This window comes from Prosopis cineraria, unplaced genomic scaffold (assembly GCF_029017545.1).
Source record: "Prosopis cineraria cultivar Desert tree isolate PC_DT_omini unplaced genomic scaffold, ASM2901754v1 PC1110, whole genome shotgun sequence".
Taxonomy (NCBI): domain Eukaryota; kingdom Viridiplantae; phylum Streptophyta; class Magnoliopsida; order Fabales; family Fabaceae; genus Prosopis; species Prosopis cineraria.
The window spans coordinates 3,294-25,464 of NW_026556435.1; the positions used below are offsets into that span (position 1 = coordinate 3,294).

General features: G+C 32.2%; 2 protein-coding genes across 2 annotated transcripts; one reads left to right on the top strand and one right to left on the bottom strand.

Moving 5' to 3' along the window:
* Positions 1-5,311: 5,311 nt before the first annotated feature.
* Positions 5,312-15,679, top strand: LOC129299292 (transcription factor TGA2-like). The gene is given in 13 exon segments (XM_054937760.1): positions 5,312-5,657; positions 6,207-6,337; positions 8,659-8,762; positions 9,908-9,984; positions 10,120-10,317; positions 10,597-10,671; positions 10,761-10,820; positions 11,899-11,976; positions 12,127-12,178; positions 12,303-12,404; positions 12,407-12,573; positions 13,577-13,825; positions 15,215-15,679. Coding segments are annotated over 12 exon segments (1,374 nt in total). The 5' UTR covers positions 5,312-5,657; positions 6,207-6,272; the 3' UTR covers positions 15,362-15,679.
* A 1,169-nt stretch (positions 15,680-16,848) lies between these two features.
* On the bottom strand, positions 16,849-20,864 carry LOC129299293 (NADH dehydrogenase [ubiquinone] 1 alpha subcomplex subunit 6-like). The gene is made up of 2 exons (XM_054937761.1): positions 20,569-20,864; positions 16,849-17,439 (listed from the first exon to the last, which is right to left on the bottom strand). Exons 1-2 carry the CDS (start codon positions 20,779-20,781, stop codon positions 17,254-17,256), a joined length of 399 nt encoding a protein of 132 aa, XP_054793736.1. The 5' UTR covers positions 20,782-20,864; the 3' UTR covers positions 16,849-17,253.
* Between the last annotated feature and the right edge of the window lie 1,307 nt (positions 20,865-22,171).

Below are 22,171 nucleotides of genomic sequence, written 5' to 3' on the forward strand. Positions count from 1 at the left end.
TTTAAAAAAATAATTATTGGTCTTTATAATTTTATCAGATTTTGTTTTTAGTCTTTATAATTTATTTTTAATATTTTCAATCTTCATAATCTCTATAATTTAACATCGTTAGGGACATGAGAAACAAACGTAGCTCAATTTTGTTGAAACCATAAGAGATAAAATGAGACAAGTTAATCAAACAATAAGTTACAATAATCCAAAATTCCATGATGTGTTATCTTACAGAAAATAACATTAATTGAAATAGCCCACATTTGGGGAGAAAAAGTCAATTCAATCAAATCTTAAAAATACAAAATACTGAACTATTTAAATAGATTTATAAAATCTAAATGACACAATCCTAGCTAATCTAGGATTCTAAATGGATAGATCATATCCTTAATGGATATATTTCATCCTTATTGAATTAAAACATGATAGACTATTTTCCTAAACTTAAATTTAAAAATTTAAAATAAAATAAACTAATTTCCTAAATTTTAAAAAGAAATTAACCAAAAATAATTGGACTAATGGGCCTAAGTATCTTGGGTTAGATTAATATGCTAAGGGTCTTTTTAAGTTTTTTAGAACTTCATTTGTTTTTAGAACTCTTTGATCATGTAATAAATCCCTAATTAATCAATTTAGGGCTTTTTTATTACCTTTGTTTTGGATCTACTAATTGATTTTCAATAACCAGATTAAATATACTAAATGTTAGATTATGACTTGTTCCTTGATTCCTATCATTCCCTCCCTCTCAAAGAGGATTCATCTTTAAATTACATGTATCAAATAAAAAAGGTTTACAAGATTATCACTCTATTTGCTTCGTTCAAGTATATAGTTGCATATTGGGCTTTCAATGTGTTGATTTGAGCTCTCCCACTATATATTATATCATCTTAAATATTTATCTCTTACTTTAATTTTCCCCTACTTGAATGACTTAGCTTAGAATAACTTTGTAACATGCCATGCCACTTAAGACTTTGTTGTCACATATATTTCCATCTAGGGTTTGATTGCCATGTAGGATATCATCTTAGATGTCACCTAGGATGACATATGGATGCCAATTGATTTACCACACAAGATCACATCACTTTCCTCCTATAAAGAAGAGTCATTCTCAACTCTTGAGAATCTTCAAATGGTGAGCTTGCATATTTATTATCTACTTTCATTAATACATTATCAAATCTTTGTAATGGAAAATCAATATAATTAGAAAAATAATTATTAAGAATGTTAGTGAATAAAAATTTTTCAACCTCTCCCTCTCGTTCTTTTTTCAACTTTTGGCTCGTTTTCTTTATTATATTTTTCAAAAACATTTTGATTAATCAACCTATTTAAATGGGTATACAAAAAATACTATATTTATGCATTTACAAGAGCAAAATTCCAGATTTCAAATAAGAAACTTTTGTTGATTCTTTTATAGATCTAATGGATAGGTTATATCATTGAATTTGGTTACCTTGTATCATAAGACCACCAAAAGTCAAGGACAACTCTTCTTTAAGAGAAGAATGATTTGAGCACGGGTGGCATCCAATATAAAATCAAATTAATAGGCTTCTAAGGTGGCATCTATGATGGCATTAAGAGTGGTAGAGTTAATAAGCTAGAGACAATATTTTCACCATTAGAGTCTATTTAGTCTAATTAAGTCAAGTTTTTCTATTTTTAATGAACTTTCATATTATTTTCATCTATTTTATTTATTTAGTATTTTAAGCCATAATAGCCTATCATAGGCATTTGAGCTTAGGTTATCCATTATAGTTTTTACATTAGAGCTTTTAAAGAGTTCGAGTAGAGTCAAGAGTATTTTATTTCTTTAAATACTACTCATATGTAAAGAGGGAGATATGGAATGAAGTTTTTTTTTTTTTTTCACAAGCTTTGCTTATTTTTTCAGTGTTCACAAGGGGTGGAACAAGCCTTAATAGTTAGAGGCCAATTTTCAAAAAACAAAAAAATATATTATTAATTTAAACTTTTAATTTTATAATTTAAAAATATTAGATAACAAATTATATAAAATTATATGTACTTTGAGAAAATTTTTGAAACACCTAAAAATAAATCATAAATACTTATGCTCTCTCTAGTCCCTTATATTATAAGGTACCTTGCAAAGTAAAAGCTGGTCTAGATTACAAGATGCCCAATTAGGATAATAAATGGTACTCCATTTTTTTGTAAAATATTTAAAAAATGAAACAATCTAATAATTTTTCTTAATCTACATGAAAATTGTTGAAAAGGATATATAAAAGGCAAAGAGAGTATATATCTAAACCACAATATAAGGTATTTTTAAGAAATCTTGCTTTGTTCAAAATATATAGCATAGGGTAATTTTTTGAATTGTTGTTCTAACTGTATTCCTGCACTACTGATTCCTCTTTTTGGAAAAAATATATATGAAAATTTTAATTATCATTATTAAGACACTTATATAAAATATTAAATGAGAATATAATTGAAAAGATATACAATATTTTAAAAGATTAATATTTTACCTAACTTTTTTTAAAATGGTGAAATAGTTACTAATATCATGTATTATAGTCTAAAGAGAATATATATATATATATATATATAATTCGTGTATATATGTGTGTATAATGTAAGACGTTATTTTATTTGGGATGAGAGGGAGGCCGAGGGCATACAAAGAAAGTGTATAGGCTCTTTGGGTAATCACGGTATCTAGAGCTCCTTGTTTGAGAGATCCAAAGTATAATTCCAACTCTATGTATGGGTATTTTTAATTGGTGTGTTCTTTGTGAGATAGCACACTGTAGAATTTCAGGTTGTTGTGTGAGCTTCTATGTTAAAAAAACAATGAAAAAATTTATATGAACTCAAAGCAAAATCCAATGAAATTATAGGGATAAATTATTATATTTTTTTTATTTTTTTTAGCAAAAGTATAGATTTTATTCTCTAACTTCATAAAAAATTTCAGCTTGGCACCTTAATTTATGAAGTATTTTTTTAATATTTTAATTCTAATATCGTTAATTTAAAATGGTATTTTTTGTGTAAATTATTTTTGTTTTTTTATTGGTTATAGGTATAATTGTATTGGAAAGAATCCTATTTGAGACACAATGTTATTTAAAAGAAATTTAATATGTTAACATTTGATATTATTTTTGTTGATAAAACTGAAGTGTTAGGATTAGATAACTAAAAATAGACTTTATAAAATTAAGAAATCAAAATAAAAACTTTCATGAAGTTAAAAGATCAAGGGAAAATTTTAATCTAAACCCCTTGATTAAATATAATAGAAAAAAGCCTCTTAAAGTTTGCAGTTTCACTGCAAACCGAGAATAATAAAATGCAATTAAAATATTAAGGGAAACAACTGTCAGAGGAAGCACAACCATTTTTGTGTGGGTAATGAAAAACTACTGCAATGAGAGAATTTTCAACTTTCTTTATCATGATTATAATACTTAGAATATAATTAAGTGAAACTACACGCACAAATAATTTTGATAAAAAAATTAATCACTTCAATATGAAAAATGAACAATTTTAATATGAGAAATGAATAATTTTAATACAAAAGATTTGCAACTTTATTTGCTATAATAACAACTTGAATAAAAATAAGTGAAGTTATGTATATCAACAACTCCTATAGAATTAACTACTTTAGTGTGGAAAATGAATAACTTTAGTGGAGAGAATTTATAACTTATTTTATCATGATAAAAATACTAAGAATAAAATTAAATGAAACTATATGTACGAACAACTTTGATAGTTTGAGAAATGAACAACTTTAATATAAAAAATTTGCAAGCATTGTTTAACAAGTTTAAGTCACTACAGACAATGAAGTAATTTTAGTTTGGATTTTAATTTAATTTCATTATTTTTAGTCTGCAATCAAATTTCAAACTTTAGGCGATTTTCTTTTTTATTATGTTTGGTTTGGGTTTAGATTGAAATTTTTTCAAAAATTATAGACTCAAAGTTACATTTTTATTCTTATTTTACTAAAACAATTGTCCGTTAATTCAGGAACGTTGCTATACCATGTCCTAACCACTATAAACTAAAAAAAAAAAAAAGACCAATTGGCATTGGATTAGTAGAAAAAAAGGTTTCAGTTGACTTTTGCTCTTTAACCTTACCCAAAAAGTTATTAAGGACTTTAAATTTAACTATAAATTAATTTTATTTTTTAACATTAAATATTTCCTATTCATCCTTAAAAACACTTAATTTCTATTAGTTGATCTCACTATTTTTTAATATTTTTTATCACTTTAAGGTTCTTTTCATCTCTTAACTTTTATTTGAATGATTAATAGATACCCAACTCAAATGTTTTATGTAGAAAAAATGTAATGTGAGATTTTCTAACGATTAACTCATAAAAAAAATAAAAGGATGATGAAAGAAAAAAATTTTAAAATTAAAAAATAAAATTAACTCATAATTAAATTTAAATTTTATTTAGTTGGGGGGAGGAAAAGGAAGGGGAGAAGAAATTTTAAAAAAAATTTCCACTCCTTCACCTTACCAAACAAGGGGAGAGGAGCACTCCCCTCCCCTTGCCTTGTCTGGATGGGACAAGGGCAAGGAAAGGGACTTCCCTCCACTTGTTTAGTAAGGTGGAGGGAAAGGAAAATTTTTTAAAATTTTTCCTTCCTTTCCTTCTAAAACCTTCTCCCTAATTTGGGAGGGGAGAATTTTAAGTTATCATGTCAGAGAAACTGTGTTATCACTAAAATTGAATTGAAAAAAAATACTTTATTTGTTAAAAATGTAAGGTATTTTTAATTAAATTTCATACTTTAATAAAGTAGTTATCTATTTTTAAATAAATCTTATTTTTTATATTTATTTTATTAAACACCCTATAACAAATGTAAAATTATTATCAATAGAGATACTTTTAAAAAAATAAATAATAACTACATATCGAAAAATTAAAAATATTTTAAATTTTTAAATATTTAATTTTTTAAAAATTATTTTATATTTTTAAATGGAGGAAGAAGAATTTCTTTAATTTTAGAGAAGAGTAATTTTTAATTTTATTTTATATGTTTAACTTTACAGCTTTGCCTTTGTATATAATCTAGTTGAATGTTTAAAAAATATTAAAATAATTTTATATCTTCGTTAAAAATAGAGAGCACTATATAAAAAATTAAGAATTGCTTACCATATCATACATTTCTGAAACACGATTCGCTGCATAGAACAGCGCGGTGCTGAAACCGAAGGCGAGATGTGAGAGAGGTTGGGGCGTTGGGCGTATATACGTTATTATTGTGTCAGTGTATCTCTGACACAACAAACAGCGTAGAAAAAGATTTCAGGGAAAAATAATAAAATGCACAGAAAAATAGAATTCGTGTCAAATCACTAAACGTTATTAAATATTAATTAAAAATCATTTGTTCTCGGAAAGGGAGAAAATTTCTGCAGAAGACGACGTCTTGAGATTAGAATGAATGATCAACACGTCGCTCTCTAGCTGCCTCTCCTTGTGAAACAAAAAAGTGCACAAACTTGTGAAAAAAGCAAGCATATAATCTATCTTTACCATCAGGCCCATCAGAATTCCGAGGTTGGTTTGGTCAGTATTATCTCGCTGTTCTTGAGGAATTTACTGAGAGTCAGAGGTAATTTTTAGTATTCGTAATCTTCTAGAGCTTCGATTTGAGCATGAATCTGGGGTTGGTGGTATTTGTCAAATTGGTCTATTAAACGTCCAAGTGTGCTTCTTTGACTTTTAAGTACTGTTTTTGGTTGGATGTTATTCTCATTTTCCGTGTGTTTAGCTTTGCGGGCACACTTGGGATAGTGACAAAGTTTGCGTTTTCGAGATAGCTGTTGGTATATTTTGCTTATATGAACTTCTGCAGTTAAGGGTTTTGCTCCAATTTTGCGAATTTTCGTCCGTCTTTGTGATTTGAATTCAATTTCATGTTTTCCCTTGTTTGAAATCCTTGTTAAAGTCGAATTTGCTGAAACAGGTCTCTTTTCGCTATCGCATCTCATGTTTTGTTCAGAGGAGTCTTGTCCTCCATTTCTATCCTATGCTATTTTTACCCAGTTTCTGCATTCTTTGGTTTTTTTACCTTTACTGAAGTTGGAAAAAAAAAAAAAAATCGTTTTTGCTTCTTGTCAATGGATTTTAATTTAGCTATCGCTTGTTTCTTGGACAGCAGGAGAGCTGAGCAGTAGTTGATGATGGCGGTGGTGGTTTATGGGTTGTTGAACCAGGGTTGCTGACGATGAGAAGGGAAGAAGAAGGGGGGATGCCAAGCTTCGATTCTCGGTTGCCAGTTCCAAATGCATGGTATATCTTCTTATAGTTATCTCAGTGTATGTTGTGAATTGTAGTGAACAACTTTTTAGCCTTTGTCTTTCCTTAAGAAAATTCATGTCATATCTGGAACATTGTGATGTTCATAGTTGGTTTTGCATGTTTGAGTTGGATATTCCATGAAAGGTTTGTTTATGGTGACATAGCCCAATTTTCTTGCATATTTAATATATACTAGAAGGTCCCAGTGAAATCTGGGTTGAACCGGGACTTCATCTAGCCCTGCAAGTTTTTTTTTTAAAAAAAAAAAAGAAAAGAAAAGAAAAGAAAAAGAAAAAAAGAAATCGGGGGAAAAAGAAAACTGCATAAATTCATCTGAACTTTAGAAACTCTATGAGAATATGAAGATACCAAAAACATTGGATGTTTCATTTTATTTTAGCTTTGAATTTAGTCTTTTCAGTCCATTGGTGGCTGTGCTCAGTGGTTTATTGTGCTGATAATGAAAGACTGTCTTCTGTTAGAATCTCTCTTGTGAAGATGGGATTGAATTCTAGGTTCTTGGGACAATGCTAAGAGACATTTTCAGTGAACGATCTTGTAACAGTGCTTATATATTGATCATAGTTACTGTTAAACTTCAACATAAAGAACTTCTAGTTTAGTTGGATTGGCTGAAGTGAACCATGCTAACTAGTGACCTGCTTCTAGGATAAATAGTTAAAAAGCTACGTGCTGCTCTAGTTTCACTGATCAAGATAAGCATGTGGCATTTTGATTGGGAGAATGAGGGCTCTGTGTGTGTGTGTGTTTGTAGCATATGTATTTATGCTTGTCAATTTGTTGCTCTTATGTATGCTAATTTAGGTTCATTGATGATTATTTTGATGGACTAAATGTATGATGTAATGATTGAATGAGAGGTTTGTATGCATCTATACATTGATGCACTTAAGAACTTCCAGGATGTCACTGATCCCAGTCAGTAGTTTCTCAAATATTCCTGGCAAAGAAGCAAGAAAAGTTTTCTTAGAAACACTAAGGAAGCTTGGAGAGAGTTTTTTTTTTTTTTAGATTTTTTGTTTAACAGCTAAAACAAGTGATGAGGTGACAAAATTTGATATTAATTACTCTGTGAAGCATCCAGTCAATATTGCTTTTGCATTTGTAGAGAAGAAAGGAACTTCATGATTTTCCCTAGGATGGCCATTGTGGGGCAGTTGTCCTCAAGTAACCTTTCCCCTCACTGCATTGGTGTGCTAAGTCAGATCAATATCTTCCCTTGGTCAAATAGAGTGGAGGAAGTTTGTCTATATCATGTGATGTAATAGGGAAACTAGATAAATATTTTACAAAATGAAGAGTTTGTTGTGGCGAGAAATTGACTGTAAAATATGACATGATTGAGTTGGGGTAGCAAAAAATAAAAATACTAAACATGGTGGAACTTTTGCAGCTTTTTGTATTACACATATTAAGCCCGTTAAAGATAATGCAACCAAATATATGAGGTGCGAGAAAATAGACGTCTGGATATTTGATTTGAAATGGGGTATAGGGAATTTAATTCATTGGATATCCTGGTATCTGAGTGTCTGTCATTACGCAGATTGATACTTTGTGCTCTGCTGTGTTTAGGATGTCAATAAAGTGCAACTTTGTCAGGACCCACTTACGCTAAATGACAGAGCAATTAAGAGATTTTGAGTATCTGTCTTTCTATGAAATTCAAAATTACATTGACTTCAATTTTGTTTGAGGAACTGTCTTATTGTGATATGAAAATATCCGATGTTTGTATCTTGGGTACTATGTTTTCTCATGTTGAATAATTTGGGGAAATGGAAACTCTGGATTTGTTCTTTCAGTTTGGCATTAATGTGTTTATTTTATTTTGGTGGTAAATAGGGGATTGAGTTTATTAACATGAAATGCATATTCTTAAGTAAGGCACTTCATTTTGATTCACCGAATCCTTTTACCATGCTTTAAACATGCCCTTACATCTGAAAGTTGAGTGCTGGGGCTCCGCCAAGTTGCTTTCTTTAGCTGGTGGAATTCAGTCATGGCTAGTTAGATGGATTCGTGTTACGGTAGCTTGATGTTGTCCGTGCAAATATATTGGTGTGGCAATAGATGGGGGTCTTCTTAGATGATGCCAAAAAGTGCTGTGGTATTCTTTATTAAAATAGGCTGAAACAAGATCATTAATTTGGATTTGGAACCCTAATGGTTCACATATTTAATTTTGTATTCATCTTCTAGATAACATTAATTTTAATGTGCATTATGTTGACAGAGAAACATAGACTGAATAAACTCTTGGCCTCAATCTGACAAATTATGGTGTTCAGCCCTACAGAAGGAAGCACATTTGAGTCTTTTCATGTTTCTGACTTTGGAGCCTTTGATCAATCTGTCAGATATCGCTTAGATGACGCTGCTAACTTGACTGGAAGTAAGTATTGCCATATTCCAACCATGACAATTTTATGCTTACGAGCACACAAACACATAGATATCTTATTTTTATTTCATGTCGTAACAGTTCTGCTTCAAATGGTCTGCATAGAACCAATTTATTTGTTTGGACCTAATCATTGCCGTATGCAACCTGTCAGTGCATAACTATTAACTACACATTAGCTGCTACGTGCTAGTTAAAGAAACATTAATGGATGATGTGATAATTTAGAACCAAGGAGAAGATGGAGAAAAAATGACACCGATGAGACCTAAGTAGTCAGAGATGCCTCATTCCACATTGAACAGTAGGTAGTATGGGCTATTTTATGGAGTATTTAAGTGTGTTGGTTCCCTCTACTAAATAGTTAACTTCTATGGGAGGGTTCATTGCCTCTTTTGGGTGCCTGTCAATTGATATCAGAGTTGGTGGCACTTGGCTTTGGAAAGGGCTACTTGTGGAGGGTTTTGATTGGCAAGGAACTCACGTGAAGTGTCAAAGAGACAATCTATTCAAGGATAGCAAATTGGCGGAGACCTTGACAATATAGGGTGCTTAGTGGCACTTTAAGTAGTGTGAATTGTTTTATGGGAAATTTATGTGGTTAATTGGTTCTTCCACCTCTGTAGTTAGCTCTTGGGAAACAGTTCTCCAACCCTCTTTGGGTGCTCAACTTCCCATCATATACCAACAGTTACATATGACATCTTGTTAGTTTAAGATCTACATCAACTGGTGCGTTACTTTTTTTTTTTTTGGCCACATGCTGGTGCATATAATTTGATCAAGTTTTTTTTAGGAAAAACATAACTTTGAGTCATTGCACTTTGCTTATATTTTGCTATTGGTGCCCGCACTTTTTTTTCCGGTGTTTTAGGTCCCTATGTTTTTTATTTTTGGTGTTTTAGGTCCCTCCAAGGTCTCTATACTTTATTCATGAAGGAACCTAAATCATTGAAAGACAAAAGTATAGGGACTTAAAACACTGAAAAAAAAGTGTAAGGACTAATAGCAAAACGCAAGCAAAGTGTAGGGATCTAAAATTATGTTTTTTCTTTTTTTGTTTCATTGTTGAAAAGTATAAAATTTGTTTTCCATTTCCACCCTTCTGTAATGGTTTTATCCGATACATTTTTCAGACCAAGTGTCTAACTTGACCAAAGTAAGTAGCCAAACAAATTCTCTTGGTCCTGTTCCTGTTGGTAATTTTGATAAGGTTAGTTTCTGTAGATCTTTTCATCTAATAAACTATCATATTTGGTAAATAAGATGATTTTTTAAAGGCTTCATTTTCTAATTTTGCACGTTTTATTCCTTCCTTTTGTTTATGCTTTTCTTTTTCTCCATGCAGTTGTCAACTTCACTTGATATAGACAAATTCACTAAGCAATCAGAGTCCCAAGTGTTGCAGTTGCAGAAGGTCCAACCATCAAATTTGGTAATCATATCAGGTGGTAATACAGAAAACCAGGAAGAGTCTGCCATGGCTGATGTTAGTCCCAGGACAGATATTTCTACAGATGCTGATACTGATGAAAAGAATCGGCGGGTGATGTTTTGCTACCTTTCTGGATATGCTGTCTCCCATTTTCTATTTTATTGACGATTCTCACGTCAATATCCCCTATTTGTACACTAATAATTTATAAACATCTATTGATTGTAAAATGATAGAGTTAGATTGTGTTATTGATCTAAATCAAAATATTATACAAACTTAGTGCATGAGCAGAAGCCTTCCTTTTTTGTTTCTGTTCGTTAGAAAGTTGAAGTTATGCTGGTTGAAAATACATGACAATTGGACATTGCGTGAATGCCATCTGTGCAGTTTGATAGAAGTCTCTCCAATGCTGCTGTTGCTTCTGATTCCAGTGACAGATCAAAGGATAAGTTGGACCAGAAGGTTATATTTTCTTCTTTTTGTCACATGGATAATACCTGAGGTTTTAATGGCAAACATTACATGTTGATTTTTTTATTAAATTTTTGCAGACTCTCCGCAGGCTTGCTCAGAATCGGGAGGCTGCGAGAAAAAGCCGGTTGAGAAAGAAAGTAGGAAATATATATTTACTGTGGTTTTCATATTCTTTATTTATTTTATTAGGGATGCATCTTGTAATTTTTCACTCTACCATATATTTATTGAAGATATCATTTTGTTAAACTCTTATCCAGTACAATTCTGACCACTGTCCACTGACAATGGAAAACAAGATTTAGGTGATCTTGACGTAGATATGATGTGATGACTCTTATGCTACCGAGGCGAATTTCAGTTTAATTATGACTAAGGAACATTGATTGATTTCAGAATTTAATACCTAGTTCTCATCCAAAGAACGTAATACTAAATGTGAGTCTAAATACTTTCTCCTCCTCTTGTTTTTTGGTTTGGTGACAAGGATGAAGATGAACAAACTTGGAATGGTATAAGGGTATTTTAGTATTTGCATTCATCCTGTTTAAATCCTTTGAGCATGTACGTAAGTACATCTGACCCAACCACTGATTATGGCTTCTCAAATTCTCTCTTGCTTGTCCAGAATATAACTTGATTCTCTTGAATTTTTATTTATTTCTAAGAAATTAGTTTCCTTCAGAGATTGCATGAACTGAAGTTAAAGAGCTTATGTATTATATGTGTGGCTGCTTTGGGTGATCAAAGCAATAACATATCTAACTCGGCCTTTTCCCCTTCAGACCTTTATGGATTTTCCGTTTCTTAGAGTGACACAGTTTTTAAGGGTCTCATGTATGTGACAACAATAGCCATGAATATATTTTCTCCCTACTCAGTGTTTTCAATCCAGGAAGACTACTGCATCACCAGTCGGCACAGTACAGTTCTTCTCTGAAATGATTTATTGCATACTTTTAATGGCTTTAATTTCAGTAAAGCCCCCCTCCAAAAAAAAAAAAAAAACCTCCCATGTGATTGTCTATGCAAAATGAATCTTAAATGGACTTGATATAGTGGCAAATGTGCATGAGTTGCAATGGTAGCCCTGCTATATTTAGATTCCTTGACTTCTGGTAGTTGCAAGAACTAGTTTCCTATAATTCAAGCCTTGATGTCATTTTCTTATATTTGTATCCGTGTGGTTTTTTTTTTTTTTTTTTCCCTGTACAGGCTTATGTCCAGCAGTTAGAAAGTAGTCGGTTGAAGTTGACCCAACTAGAGCAAGAGCTTCAGCGAGCTAGACAGCAGGTGTAGTTTAACTATTCCTTGCTTTTGAATTACCTCAATGCTCAATAGACTTCCCTTCTCATTCTCCCCCACCCCCTATTAATTGTTAGCCATGTTTCTTTCCCATTTATGTATATTTTAAACTAAATCTCTGTTTATATTATCTTGCAGGGAATCTTCATATCAAGCTCAGGCGACCAGGCACATTCAATGGGTGGAAATGGTATCCTGCTTTCTTTAACATATTTTTGCCTCAAATTTGAATGTGAAAATATTTATAAAGAAATTGTAGCTTGTTTTGTTTGTTTGTGGAGGTCATCTATAACGTCAATTACATTTTTTTATAGGGGCAATGGCATTTGATGTAGAATATTCTAGGTGGCTAGAAGAGCAGAATCGACAAATTAATGAACTAAGAGCAGCTGTAAACTCCCATGCTAGTGATACAGAACTCGCATGATTATTGATGGTATATTGGCACATTATGATGAGATTTTTAAGCTGAAGAGCTCTGCTGCTAAGAATGATGTTTTCCATTTGTTGTCTGGCATGTGGAAAACACCTGCTGAGAGATGTTTTCTATGGCTTGGGGGTTTTCGGTCATCAGAACTCCTCAAGGTGAGCATATTTTGACTGTACATCATATGGTTAAAGAAAAGATATAAAGGTTTTCCTGATCAGTAATTTAACCTAGTAAAAAAGATTAGAGCTCTCTTTTAGGTCCTTCGGATCATCACAAGGTTGAAGGAAGTTGAAACTTACAAAGGTTAACATTTGCCTACTACAATCTTATAATCGAAATTTTATTGTAAATTAAATTATACACTTCTCTCTGCTTGCTCGATACCTGTATTTCCTCTCAATAAGCCCATCTCAAGTCTAGAACCATTCTAAGGTCAAGTCTTTTATTTAGACAGAAGCATCCAATAAGATTAATACATGTTGTAGATTAACTCGTCACATATCTCTTGATATGAGCAATATGCCTAGATCCAGTTCAGAAATAATAGCCCAGGTACTTTTGTTTTGTTTGGCAGCTATTTTCCTTTCATAAAACCTGTCTGTAACTCTTGACGGTCATTAAAGGAATAGTTTTTATGATTGGATATTAAAATTTTCACAAGAATATGGACATAATCTTTTGGCAATGTGCACTTAAAAGACTTGTTGCCCCTGTATTGTTATGGGAAGAAATTTTTGCATGGACTGATGTACCACGTTATTTATATACTATCTAATAAAAACATGTTATGTCAAATGATTGTAAATATAAAATGATTCTGCCATTAATAATAGCAGAGAGAGAAAGCAAGAAATTAAAGAGGCACTTTATTCTAAAAATAACATTATTAAAAATAATTACATATGAGACTTTATTTGATTAAATTGTTGCAATCTTATTAGATAGAGCATGGATGACTTAGTCCACTGGGTCTACGCAAGAGTTTCTCTTGTTGTGGGATAGATGTGTTTATGGCTTTTTATTGATGTTCTAAACATGCTGTCTTTATATGTTAATACACGTTTGTCCCAATTGTTACTGAGACAGTTTTTTACCCAAGATCTTGATCATTCTGGAATTTCATTGACTTTGATTTGAGGGCTATAATATTGGTTTCAGCTTTTGGTAAATCAACTGGAACCTCTTACCGAGCAGCAGTTGGTCGGTATTACAAACCTGCAGCAATCGTCTCAACAGGCGGAAGATGCATTATCTCAGGGTATGGAAGCATTGCAGCAGTCTTTAGCTGAAACACTGTCCAGTGGATCCCTTGGTTCATCTGGTTCATCAGGGAATGTGGCAAATTACATGGGTCAAATGGCTATGGCCATGGGTAAGCTAGGAACCCTTGAGGGCTTTATTAGACAGGTAAATTTTTCTTTCTTGCACCTGTATTCACACTGTTCATCTTTTTCATAAGTAGTTTCTAACTTCTAGTCAAACCATTCTATAGCTTTTTAATAGTAACAATTGCATTTGATAAAATCAATGAAAATAACTTTTTGGTGTTTGATATCAAGTTTTTTTCATAGTATTATGAAACATGGAAAGACCTTTTTTTTAATTAGGAAACAGTGTTTCACCGGTCATGATTTTGTTAGAAAACTTGATAGTAATAACAAAAGAATTTGATTCAATTTTGTCCTAAAATCAATTGCTTTGGGCAAAAGGAAATGTTATCTTTCTCTTTGATTTATTTTGGGGGGAAGTGTTTGCTGGGGAGATAGATTTTCGAGTTGTTAACTGTAAGACATGTCCATCTCTGTTTTCTGACACGTTGAAGATTAAACGCAGACATCTTACGACATATTACCCTTTGTGTAAGAATCTCTAGTGTTATTAATTGTGAAACTCTTGTATAATTTAGAGAAGCAGAAACACTAGAGTGAAATAATGCCTCGGCTCGCTTTCTCCATTTTCTCTCTCTCAATTCTCTCTCCTGGTTTCTTTTATCTTTTCTCTCACTGAGCTTTACAATAAAAGCTCTAGAGATCTAGACTCTTTCTCTTGACCTATGGACTACATGTAGTATGTTGCTTATTATTTCTATATGAACTTGTTTCAATGTAGCCTCAAATCTGTTACTTTTGTCGCTGGTTAAAGAAATATGCACCCCAGCCCCTTTTTCCTTTCCTTTTTGGTTATTCAAATTTTACCTATTTCTCTTCCACCCATTGAGATGCTGGTGAGGAGGGTGAAACTGACAATTTTCAATTCTGTGAAAAGGGTTAGAAGAAAAACCAAATTCAATGAAGTTATTGCAAGAGATATTATGATTAACGATGTATCCAAAGATTTGGCTGTTGATAAAGCATGATGGCATTGTTCAATATATAGCCAAACTTACCTAGCGGGATAAAATTATCCAGTCCTTTCATCACCCTCTTAGGTTAGATAATGGTTTTTTCTAGCATTGCAAGTGAACATGAGATAACATTAGATGAATTGTTGTCTCCACTAACCAACCTGTATTAGCTTGTAACAGTTAATGGCAGTTTCTAATCATCCTATCTTCTCTTTTTGTTCGCAGTACCTTCTTTCTTCTTTCTTCTTTCTTCTATCACATAGGTAGTATAAAACATTAAATTTAACCTACAAATGGCAGAAGAGCTTTTTCTTCCCTCTGGACATGGCACAAAAGTTTATTACTGTAGGTGCATTCAATTGACAAAAAGATGATTGAGAGACCATATTACATATTATTCCACATTATTTCTAGAAAATACTTCATAGAATACTTTATGGTGGTTCTGTTAGGCTGACAATCTGAGGCAGCAGACACTGCAACAAATGCATCGAATATTGACAACTCGCCAGTCGGCTCGTGCGCTGCTCGCTATCCATGATTACTTCTCTCGGCTGCGTGCTCTCAGTTCTCTCTGGCTGGCTCGCCCAAGAGATTGATGGGATTGCAACCAAGATATCCAAAAGTTGCTTTTCATGGATGAGGCAGTCCCAATCAACACTTACATCATCATCATCATCATCATCATCATAGGCATTTTACTCTTGCTAGATTTTCTGTCACTTTCTTTATGTATTCTAATGGTTGTGATCATAGTTTTAACACCTACAGGTTTTCTTGTGTTGTCTGTGTTTGACTGATGTTTTTGTTTCACAAAATCATGTTGTCTAGAAATGAAAGTGTTAACCACCTATATGTATTTGGTTTACTGTTACTAATAATATTGATAACAAGCAGTGCGCTTGTAACTGATGGCCTTTTTTCTCCTGTATAAAAAATGGTAGAACATTTTTTTAAGTGATAAAATGTTCAAGATATAGTCAGGAATAGATGAGAACACCTTTCCTAATAAGAATTTGAATATTAAATTACTATATTGTGAAAGACTAGTCTTTTTTATTAGATTCAATTTCTGTGAATAAATTGAATGAGGAATCTATCTTATAATGTATTGATAGAAGTTACATCTCAAAATAAAATTTTAAAATACAAAGAAATGGCACTCTAGTCCTTTTTCACTTATTTTAGGTTATATTTGATAAAAATTTTCAAAATCAAATAATTTACATGTACAACAAATATTATTCCTAGTGAAGATAGATTCCGGGATAAATTACAATAAAATTGATTCAGTTGATATATTAAATTTATTGTTCATATATTTTCTCATTGGCACTTAAAATTCTCACAAAAATTTAACTTAACTTGCCAAAAAAACAGAGAAAAAATATAACTTTATGTCAATTATTGATTTAGAACAAATCAATTTTTATAATTTATTACATTAAAGAATTATAAAAATTGAATTATTTCAAGTCAAAATTTAAAAATTAAATAAATAATTAAGAAAAAAGGTTTAGAAATCAAAAGTTACATTTTTTGAAAAAAAAGGTATAATATTAAGGAATAAAAATTTTTTTATTTCACAATCCAATTTAACGCTACACCACTAACGCATGAAAGTGAAATCCGGCATCTTTAAGAATTGAGTGATCAGCAACAATCACTCCATCCCAATGTGCACAGACATGAGAGTGAGTTTGAACTACATTCTCTAACCCTCTTTTGCCCGTAATCAATCATTCAGATCACTAAAAGGCACATTATGAAGGATCTTTAATTCCAAGGGCATGTTTTCTTGATGTTGCTTTTGCTTCTACTCAAATGGGTCTTGTTAACATAAATGGCCTATTAGCTTAACAGCGTCAAGACACCTTCAAATGGAAAAGGTCACAAGTTTGAACCAAGTAAGATTGAAGTAAATAGTGGTAGGTGCGTGTATATATGCATTCTTAGTGTGAGTGATTAAACAAATGAATGAATGAATGGTCTGGTCAACACCTTTAGAAAATCTGCCATTTAACGATTACTTTCTTCCCCTTGTTGCATGGTACTGTTTCCCTTCTGTTTTCAATAGACTAAACTGTAATCTGAAATGAAACCACACTATTTATAACTTGTACATAATTTATAAATAGTATGACTCGCTTCAAGGATACATGCAAATGTTACATTACCATGTCCCCTGAAAATCTAGTAGGCCCTTGGCCATTGTTGTATGCTAAAATCACAGGAAAGTCAAAAATCATTATCCTTTATTCTTTTACATATTAAGCCAATACACTATTAAGGAACAACTTCTACCTTCTGCATAGTGGTAGATACATGTGTACTAGCATTAACAAAACAGTCAATAAAAAACAACAGTTAAATCTGAAACAAAGTGACATCATCTAATTTTTTCTTTTTTCTTTTTTTTTAATCCAACAGCGGCACAAATCAGTTCCAGATGATTCTTTATTTGAGCAAATGGAAGATACCAGACCAAACTTCAAAAGTAATTGCTCTTGTAGAAATTTTTCAAAAAGGGAGAGATTCCCTGGTCTTTTACGCCCGAATCCTGCACAAGCCCTTGTTTACCTACCACGTACTGACCAATGATATGATGCCTCTGCTTTGCATGATCCACAATGTCCTTCAACTCTTCCATTGCCTTGAAGACCATCATATCAATCACCTGAAAGTCAACAATTATCAGCAAACAGCAATGATGAAAGGGGCAACAAAATCTTGTTCCATAGCTAAATTTCTTATGTCTCTACCAAAGCATCATATTAATTCGAGGTCCTTCAATTATCACTGGCCTTGACTAGCCAATTCCATGATAGAAGAACCATGGTTGAAGGAATATTATATATGCAAACACAACGCATTGTTTCTTATACATAGCATGGGAAAACAGAATGAATCGTGAACTATTCATCTCTGAATTTTTCCACTGGAAGGGATCCAGCCGAATAAAGGAAGGGAGCAGACAAATTTTCAAATAACACAAGGTAGTAGCTTGGAAATTCTAGCAAAACAAGACGGACAAATAACTACAATAGGTATCATCACCAGAGAGATGATAAGTCCAAACACACAACATGCTTGAATTGGAAATTTGGTCAAGGGTACCAAACGTGATAATGATTTGTTGTAGATTTCAATGAGCTCAGTTCATCAGGCTTTCTAAGGATTTTACCTCCAAAAATGCCAAAAATTTGAAAAATTAAACGTGATAGATTACTTTCAGAAAATCTTAGAATCTTGAACCTAACACAAACATGTAACCTACTCTCATCTTTAGCTAAATCTAAGCTTATTTGAAAATAAAATTATTCAGTAACCTTATTATGTCCATTGCTGACGATGGACCTTTAAAAAATGATTCCGATGAAAAGCCCCTAGACACGTAATGTATACAAGAACCCATTTAAGGATCTGAAGAATAGCATGTGAATAAAGAAAAATAGCTGACACTCAAACATGTAGAAACCAAATTCACCACAACATAAATGTCAGAAAAAAGGCGAAGAAGGGATATGAATGCCTTTGGTGCACCTAAAGTTAATCTAGATCGAAGCATTGAGAAATAAGAGAAGAATTCAAGAGGCTGAAAGAAATTTTGTTATAATTTGTATGTTATTTTGAGATAATATTGGATAGGGCTGTGCAAAAGCCCTCTAGTCCTGCTCAACCCAGTCTGATCCGAGAAGGTCAGTCTTGTCTGGTCCTGTTAAAAACTAGTCCTTTAGGACTAAAAAGACTAAAAAGACCAGATTGTTTTTTCAGGTTGGACTAGATTAGAGACTAAGCATTTGGATCACTTAGTCCAGTCTGGTCCTATTAAATTTATCTAATATGATTATAATTAATTTACTAATTATTCATAATAACATGCTAAGACTATTAATAATTTAACAAGTCTGGTTCCTCGCACAGTCGCTCAAACTAATAATTTAATAATTTGGACCACTTAGATTGTAATTAAAATTTTTTTCTTCTTGTTGGAAATTATTATGAATATATTATGATTATAAGTATTTTTATTATCTTAATTGAGTTTATTAAGTTTAAATGAATTATTGTCTCTCATAAAGAAAAAAGGAAAAAAAGTTTAGTGAGTACTGGACTAACAAGAAGAATCTTCCAGTTCTATAGACCAAATCCAGTCCTGTTAATCTTCAGGTTATTACTGGACCAAATCGGATTACGGGTTGTTTAACCTAGTCCTTCTCATGAAAGAGAATATACTTCGAGTTAGGCTGAAGTCCAGTCCCGTTCAGTCTTTTGTACAGCCCCAATATTGGGATATCTACCCACGTGTCACTGTAAGAAACTCTTCTGTGAGCATTAAATTCTGTGAGAGTATTGCAAAGTTCTTGTACGAAAAACTTGGATGCAAGTTTTGTTGCTGGAAAGAAACCTAGTCATTGAGTTGTTAAAATATGTGAAGATTTTCTTCATATATGTTTGGTAACTAGTGGTGTAGCCTTCCATTTGCTAGGTTCTTTGGCAGAAAAACCTAGTAGATCGGCTACTAAAAGCTGAGATAGCTATCCTTGGTAAACCTGAAAAAAATATGTGTGGCCTTTCTTCCATAATTTTCCCGGGCTCACAGCTTAAGCTTTGACTAAAAAAGTTTCTTGAGGTAGTATCAAAGCCTCAATGACCAAATGGTCAAGTGTTTGATCCATACCACACTCCAATCCTTTTAATTAAAATTAAGTTTCATCACAAGGCATGATGGGACATTTCCTTGTCTATACTTAAAGTTAATTGGGTTTTCATGAGTAGATGCATCCCAGAGATTATAATAAAACTATTAATAGGCCTTCACTTTCCAGATCAAGCTTTGAGTTGAAATGGGCTTTTAACTTTGTGAATTCTCTAATGTTTTAGACCATTTATAGGCTTAAGAAACAAATCCTTTCTTTCCCAAATAAGCCTGACATAATTTTAGCAAAATGAATCCTGCAGAAAATGAACTAGGCTCAAGATTAGAAGCTATTGCACAAAAAGGTAAAGATCACCGTAGCAAAAAGCATAATTAACTCATCGAAACAGATAATAAACATTCTTTTAACATTTGAAAACTTTAGAAAACAGTATTCAACATTCTTACCTTTTTCTAAGAAGGCAACCTTATGTTTGAAAGCAAACAAAAAGATTTGAAGACAATGTAGACACTGAGATTTATTTGTACTTCCGTTAAAAAAAAAAATATTACTATGCGGTCATAATGTAAACTTCCACAAGGATTAAACAGTATATGAAGACAATCAACCACAGAAACAGTTGAAATGAAACAATATTATTAGATTCAGTGCCTTTCAGTCCAAGTGAATCCCCACCAGTAAATCAATAACGAAGAAGGGAATAAGTTCCAGAAACCACAGTAAGCCTATGACCCCTTGTTCAAAGAGAAACGATTGTGCAACAGTTTTGCTATATGATTCTATAAGAAACATCCTCATCTCGATATACTATTCCGATACAAACCTTTCCGAGCGCTAACTACTCTAACCATCTCATAATTTTTTATCATTTAGCTCTAAACATGTTAATATAGCCAAGAAAATTCTTCCTCGTAAATAATCCTTACAAAATTAATATATCCAAGCACGAATAACAATTGTTTAAATATGAATTTACAAAACATCCGAAACCTGCCAAGTTGCTAATTTTCAATCGCAGTTCGTAAAGCAAAGGTAAAAAGCTTTACCCCGGAAAACCCAGAAAGAAGAATCCCGAGTAGTTGGAGGGAAGGAGGAATGCGGCGAAAACCCTTAATCGATGAAAAAACCGAAAGAGAGAGATTAACCTTAGGATTGGTAATGTGGGAATTCTTGCGGATCTCGGAAGCAACAGTGGAGCGGAGCTGAGAGGGAGAGACGGCTTCGTTGAGGTTGTAGACTTCCATGATGGTGGGGATTGATCTGCAGGCAGTCCTGAAGAAATCGAAGACTCGGTTCCTTGCCTCCTCCAGATTCACCGAATTCGGAGGAACCTTCACACTCTTCAGCACATTTGCCATTGTAGTTCCCCAGTCCTCAGACAGCAACTCTACGAAACTCAACTCCGAATAGAGGTTTTCAGAAGCTGATGATTCGGCAGAGCACAGGCTAGCCTGATCTGGTAGTCCCAACCACTATGAATCAACCTGAAGCTGTGGGAAGCACACGCCAGGCGACGTCGTTTTAGATTTGTGTTATTGTAGGAAAAAAGTTTACTAATAAATCAATAATGTCAAAAATTTAACCTTGGAATATCTTTTTTTTTCCCCGGTTAGAAAGGAAAATATATTGACAAAAAAGGAGAGAAAAGTTTCCAATGTTGAAGATAAAGTAAAAGCATTGCAAGAAAAAAAATAAGCGAGAAAAGATAAGTCATGTAAATCATATTTTTGTATAATAAAGCTATTGAAGTAATCCAAAAGCGTTGTGGGTTAAAGCAAAAGCAAACACCTTTGTTATATCTTATTTTCAAAGCTCACAACCATTTCAAAATGATTCAAAGAGAAATTCTTTTATAAAGTAAGTAAAGAAAGTCAGAAATAGATGTGAAGTATAATAACATTATATTTGTTGAAGAGTAATTAAATTAACTTTCAATATGTGCCTGAACCTCTTAACTGAGAGTATGAGCTTACTCTAAGACTAACAGATAAGCTTACTTTAAGAGTAACAGATAAAAATTTCTTAAGTAGAAATGAGATCAATATTTTTTTTTTCCCTTGACTTTGAATGTTGTCCTCTCTACATGCACATTTGAGAAATATGACCAACTCATTGAAATCTTTAATACCATGTGCCACAAGAGTTACCTTTTTTGGATGTAGTAGATAAATGTATTTTAAAGTTTAAGTCTCTTGATTCTAGTATAGAACTTTTAAAGTTTGTAAGATCCATAAGGTAAGACCATGGGTAAAAATGATCAAAGAGCACATAGAAGAGAGTCAAACCATATGGCCCTTGTATAAGGACAATCACAAAATGTATTGGGCAAAGTTTATTGTGTGTTACAACCATGGACACATTGAAATGTACGGCTAAGATTATACTTATTCAATACATTCATAGTAGATATTGCTTTCATTATTATTGTATTTCATAGTTTATTATTCAAAAGTTAGAGATTATATTTTCTGATAATATGATTATAGTTATCAAATTTCTATTTATTGATTAATATATTTGAAAACGAGATATTAAATCCATGTCAATAGATGGTCAACAATCATATTACTTTTTATGTTTTGTGATTAGAAAATCAAAAGTCGTATAATTATATTTGTTTTCCCCCTTTAAAAAGTCGTATTACTTTTTATTTTTGTTAATAAATCATTTTTTTGATCTCAATAAATAATATCACTTTTTGTTCCTGGCACTTGGATCATATGGTAGGAATAAATATAATAAATTTTG

Excerpts from the sequence above, each read along its gene's own strand:
- LOC129299293 (XM_054937761.1), bottom strand. The coding sequence starts at position 20,781 with ATGGCAAATGTGCTGAAGAGTGTGAAGGTTCCTCCGAATTCGGTGAAT. Across the intron at positions 17,440-20,568 it reads CCCACATTACCAATCCTAAG|GTGATTGATATGATGGTCTT; the intron begins GTTAATCTCTCT and ends GTTGACTTTCAG.